The sequence below is a fragment of the Myotis brandtii genome, unplaced genomic scaffold, assembly GCF_000412655.1.
Source record: "Myotis brandtii unplaced genomic scaffold, ASM41265v1 scaffold7, whole genome shotgun sequence".
NCBI lineage: Eukaryota > Metazoa > Chordata > Mammalia > Chiroptera > Vespertilionidae > Myotis > Myotis brandtii.
The window spans coordinates 1444936-1450517 of record NW_005370740.1 but is presented as its reverse complement, the minus strand read 5'-3'; the positions used below and the strand labels follow the sequence as shown (position 1 = coordinate 1450517).

Here is a 5582-nt window from a genome sequence, read left to right as displayed (position 1 = left end):
GGGAAAAAAAGAGGAACAAATGTAACCTGAACAATAAAGATTTAATTAAAAAAAAAATAAATAAAATAAAATTATTATTGATAGATAGTTTTTTGTAGCCATTTATATTTTTGGTGCCTGTGTTCCTTCTTCCCTTTTTTTATTTTTTTCCTTCTTTTTACAGCAGTCCCTTTAGCATTTCTTGCATTGCTGGCTTGGTAGTGATAAACTCCCTTAGACTTCTTTTTGTCTGTGAAGCTCCTTATTTCCCCTTCAATTTTGAATGATAGCCTTGCTGAATAGAGTACTCTTTGATTCAGTCCCTTGCTTTGCATCACTTTATAAATTTCTTTCCATTCCCTTCTGGCCTGATGTGTTTCTGTTGGGAAATCATTTGATAATCTAATGGGAGATCCCTTGTACGTAACTTTCTGTCTCTCTCTTGCAGCCTTTAAGATTCTCTTTGTCCTGAACATTTGCCATCGTAATTACGTGTCTTAGTGTGGGTCTTTTTAGGTTCATCTTGTTGGGACTCTCTGTGCTTGTGTGACTTTTTCCCCCAAATCAGGGAAGTTTTCTGACATTATTTCTTCAAATAGGTTTTCTTACCCTTGTTCCTCTTCTTGTCATTCTGGCACCCCTATTATTTGTATGTTGTTTTGTTTCATGTTGTCCCAAAGCTCCCTTAGGCTCTTCTCCTGCTTTCTAATTTTTTTCTCCAATTACTGTTCAAATTGGGCTTGTTTCTCTGCCCTATCTTCTAGCTCACTAATTTGGTCCTCCGCTTTTCTTAGTCTACTGTTGAAGCATTCCATCGTGTTCTTTATTGTAGCTATATCACTTTTTATTTCTTCTTGGTTCTTACATAGGTTGTTGATTTTCTTGTCCATCCAGTTTATGAATTGTATGACTCTTACTCTGAATTCTTTTTCTGACATATCTCATGCCTCTGTTTCATTTAGTTCCTTTGAGGGGGGGCCATTCCTCCTTTTCTTTCCTGTGGGGTTTGCTTTTTTGTCTCCCCATTTCTGCTGTTGCTGAAGGGTCCAGGCGCCCAGTTGTGCAGGGCCTGAGCTGCCAGTGATGGGCTTGGCAGGAGCATCACACGTGCCAACAGTCGGGGGCTGGCTCAGGTGCCCGGGAGACATGGCCACCAAGGTCCAAGTGGGGTCCACGTGCACTGACAGTCAGGGGCCGGCTCAGGATGCATGGTACCTGTGCTGCCAGGGAAGGTAGGCGGGAGGGGAACTCATTCCAGGATTCACAGTAGCCTGATACTGGTATGGGTGGAGTCGCCCATATTCATGAGTCTGCAGCTGCGGTAGCAGGTCTTTGTCCAGATTGGCTGTAGGGTCTCGGTTTTCATCTGAGGCCAGTCTGGGTGGTGGAGAAGCTGGGCTCCTACTCGCAGCAGCTCTGTCCTTTAAGATGGCATGATTTCTGTTCCAGCATCAGCCACCCTGGAGTGCCCGCAGTGGTAGTGGGAACTCCCCGTCCAAGAGAGCCCAGTCCATCAGCCCCTAAAAGTCTTGTAGGATCTAACTGTCTCTTGCACACACACACACACACACACACACACACACACACCACTCCCCTTTTGCTCCTTCACTCTTTCACACTCTCTCCTCACTGCCATCCTGCCAGCTGCCATCTTTCAATTATTCTAATTCTTGAGGATGTATCCTAGGGGCCTGTCTTTATGTAGTATAGATGACACATTTCTCATCTGGAAGAAAGAAAGAAGAAATATAGAAAAATATAAAGGGTATCCCAAAATTCACGCAAGAAGTAATTTTGATAGAAAACACAGGTTTAGAGGCTGTTCTTGAATGAGAATGGACCACATTCCAAGGCTGACTCCCTGGTTCAAGATTGACTCCCAGGTCCCAGTGGCATACAACTCCTAGCCAGATTTCTTCCTAGGGCAGTGGTGTCTCTGGCTCTCAATCCTGGGAGAGAAAAGATGATTGGACCTCTTCACTAGCCGATCAAGCCCGCCTAGCGCCACACACCAGCTACACTAACATTCCTAGGTTCTCCTTGACCCACCAGACACACATGTACCCTTGGAGACCGTCCCTCAAAATCCCATCAATACAGGATCCTAAAAGAAGAGTCTTTACACCTATTACCCAGTTACATACCAATAATAATATAGGGCTACTCTTCAAAGGAGGGATTGAGAATATTTTAGTGTTTAAATGATCGAAGTCAGTGTCTGTGGCAGATGGAATTTACACCCCTGTATCAAATAAACCACCCTAAATGTCTATTCCTGACAAAAGGCAAATCAAATTCCTCCCAGGGCACTAAGAGGACCCTCCAAATGTGCGAGTGTTTCTCTGGTAGGAATCCAGGAAAGTGGAGACAAGGAATCTAGCTGCTCTCAACATGAGAATGGAAGCCTGTCTGAATGGGCAGGGCCAGTCCCAGCCTATAGGAAAATTATGTTCATAGTGGGCAGATCCTGTGAACTTTTTTTTTGAGGGCATCCATTCACCAAGGAACTAGCAAGGTTAGTCACTTGTAAGTGAAGAACTGAGGTCAACTAAAAGTGAAGAACTCAAGACCATCCTTGCTCACATGTAGGAGCCCATTCCTACCAGGGGCCTGGGAGATTTGGCAGAGGCTGGGTTGAGGCTGAGCATAGAATGGATTTCCCTTATGGAGTTCAGGGTCAGGTCAACCTACAGTCAGTGACTCTGCTCTAAACTATAGTGAAGTACCACTCAACACTCGCTAGGATGGCTATCATGTATTTTTTTTTTTTAAGCATTCATGAGAATGTTTAAAAGTTGGACCCCTCGTGTAGTGCTGGTGGAAATGTAAAATAGCGGGGCCACGTTGGAGAGCGTTTTTGGCAGTTCCTCAACATGCTAAGCATAGAGTTACCCAGATGTTACTAAGTTAGTAACTAAATTAGTTACTAAGCATAGATGACCCAGAAGTTCCACTTCTAGGTACATACCCCAAAGAAATGGAAACATGTTCATGCAAAAAACTTGTACACAATGTTCATAGCAGCGTTATTCATAAGAGCCTCAAACTAGAAACAACCCAAATATTCATCAACTGATGAATGGGTAAACAAAATGTGGTATACCCATACACTAGAATATAGCATACATAAAACTTTAAAATGTTATGCTAAGTGAAAGAAGCCAGTCACAAAAGACCAGATATTATGACTGCATTTATGTGAAATGCTCCCCCCCTCCATAGGCATATCCCTGGAGGCATATCCATACAGAATGCAGATTAGTGACTGCCTGGGACTAGGGCTGGAGAACAGGGAGGGGGCACTGGGAAAGGGAGGCGACTGTTAACGGGTATGGGTTTCTTTTGAAGTGTTGCTAAAGTCCTACAATTGGCTCCTCTCTGAAGGGGCGTGGCTCGACTCTGGGGTGGGACCCAGCCAGCTTAAAGCCTGGCATGCTGTGGTGGCTGTTATGCTTTGAGGCATGGAGGAGTGCTCTTGCCTCTGCTCTTCGCGGGGATGTCGGTGTCCTCAGCAACACCAGGGCTCAGCTGAGACGGCAGAGGCAGCGGCCAACAGCAAGCCGCCCGGGCCCCTGCAGAAAAGCACGTTGAGGTGGACGTGGCAGCGTGGTGCTGCGCGAGGAGTGGGGGAATCGCGAGCCCCATGCCGCCCCCACTGGCCCCGTACTGCTCGCCGCAGGACCTGCCGGTGGAGATGCTGGTGGAGATCTTCGCCTTGCTCCCCGGCACCGACCTGCCCAGCCTGGCCCAGGCCTGCACCAAATTCCACCACATCCTGCACACCGACAGCATCTGGAGACGGCGCTGCAGGGAGGAGTTTGGCTTCTGTGAAAACTTGCAGAACCTGGAGATGATAGGTATGTCTTATCGAGAAGTCTATGCGAAGCTGTTCCACCCATACAGACACTTTTTGGGATTGTGGCCCCAAGATACTGAGCACTATAGAACACTAGTGAATGTAGTGGTGGACGGCTTATGCATCACTGGTTGGATGTTCGGGCCTTGCCTTAACACCCATGTGAATGGCCCAATGCAATTCAAGCCCTCGTTCAGAATTCGCCTGACGGAGAGGAAATCAGCCACGGTGCAGTGCATGGAAGGCCGCATCAGCAGGCCCCACAACCACCACATGCAGATTCAGAAGGACAGGTTCAACATCCAGTGCAACAAGACAGACCACCGAACGGATTCACCAACGTGGCTTAGGGAAGCATGGGGGCTGGTGCTGGTGCAGAAGGGCAGACATCAGTATGACTGCCTGACCTACCGCCGCCTCTACCTCCCGCCGAGCCACCCGGACGACCTCATCAGGCCAGGCCTCTTCCAAGCCAAGTACGATCCCTACGGCCTAAAGATTGCCATGCTCAGCTTCCATGGGAAGTATGCCAGGGTCACGAAGATCACGGGAGACTCCAACAAGTTAGAGATCCACCTCATGCACCGCATCCAGCTGCCAGATGGCGAGATCTTCCGCAACTTCAACGAGCTCGCCCTCGTGGTCCAGGAGATTGACGAGCAGGTGATCCAGGAGCAGCAGCAGCAGCAAGAAGACAGGACTGAGGAAAGCGAGGGCCATGGCTGGCAGAGCCCTGCCCAGCCCAGCATGGGGGAGTCCGGGGCTGCAGCTTCGGAGGAGCAGCCTGTCCCGTTTGTTCTGCCTGCGGGCATGCACTCAAGAGCCCAGAACTACCCCCGAACATGCAGGATGTGTTTCTATGGCGTGGACACTGTTACTATTACCAGACATGGCTTCGCCTCCACCAGGCGCTGCCCTGGAGTCTTCATCCTGTTTGATGAGAACCACTTCGGGTTCATCTGGCTGGAGGTGAAATACTTCATCCTGTTCGGAGTCCAGAATACTTTCCAGAATGTGGAGGCACCATCCCCTCAGGCCTTCCTGGAGATGCTCAAGAACATTTAGTCCTGACCCCCTGGGAGGAGCAGCTTGCATGCACTTTGAAGATTTGACCTTCTGGCCAGGTTACCCACTTTTGTTTGTTTTTTTAATCCTCTCCCGAGGATATTTTCCCATTGATGTTTAGAGAGAGTGGAAAAGACTGAAATATCGATGTGAGAGAAACACATCAGTTGGTTGCCTCCTGCCCAAGCCCGGACCAGGGCCAGGCTGGGTAGGAGCCAGCAACTGAGGTAGAAATAAACCTTAGACCAGTGGTCTCAATCTTCCTAATACCTGGACCCTTTAATACAGTTCCTCATGTTGTGGTGACCCCCAATTTCATTGTTACAAATTGAACATAATTAAAGCATAGTGATTAATCACACACACACAAAAAAAAGAAAACACAGGTTTATAATTAAAAATTGTAAATTTTTATTGATTCATAAAGTATACAGGATAGGGTTATGTATGGAGTAGCATATCAGGCAAAATATCCACAACGTGTCACTGTTTGGTGCGGATTTTGGGCTGGAGGCATCATAGGACCATTCTTCTTCGAAAATGCAGCTGCTCAGGCAATAACAGTTAATGGTGCTCACTATCGTGACATGATAATTCAGTTTTTTGTGCCTAAATTGTAAGATATGAATGTGGATGACATGTGGTTTCAACAAGACGGTGCCACATGCCATACAGCCTGAGA

At 47.5% G+C, this 5582-nt stretch overlaps 1 protein-coding gene across 1 annotated transcript; it reads left to right on the top strand.

The window, feature by feature from the left end:
* The first annotated feature begins 1183 nt into the window (after positions 1–1183).
* Positions 1184–4948, top strand: LOC102245192 (F-box only protein 31). The gene is made up of 2 exons (XM_014529898.1): positions 1184–1211; positions 3558–4948. The coding sequence occupies exons 1-2, from the start codon at positions 1184–1186 to the stop codon at positions 4898–4900; spliced, it is 1371 nt and encodes a 456-aa protein (XP_014385384.1). The 3' UTR covers positions 4901–4948.
* Positions 4949–5582: the final 634 nt, after the last annotated feature.

Excerpts from the sequence above, each read along its gene's own strand:
- LOC102245192 (XM_014529898.1), top strand. The coding sequence starts at position 1,184 with ATGCATGGTACCTGTGCTGCCAGGGAAG. Across the intron at positions 1,212-3,557 it reads TACCTGTGCTGCCAGGGAAG|AAAAGCACGTTGAGGTGGAC; the intron begins GTAGGCGGGAGG and ends GGGCCCCTGCAG.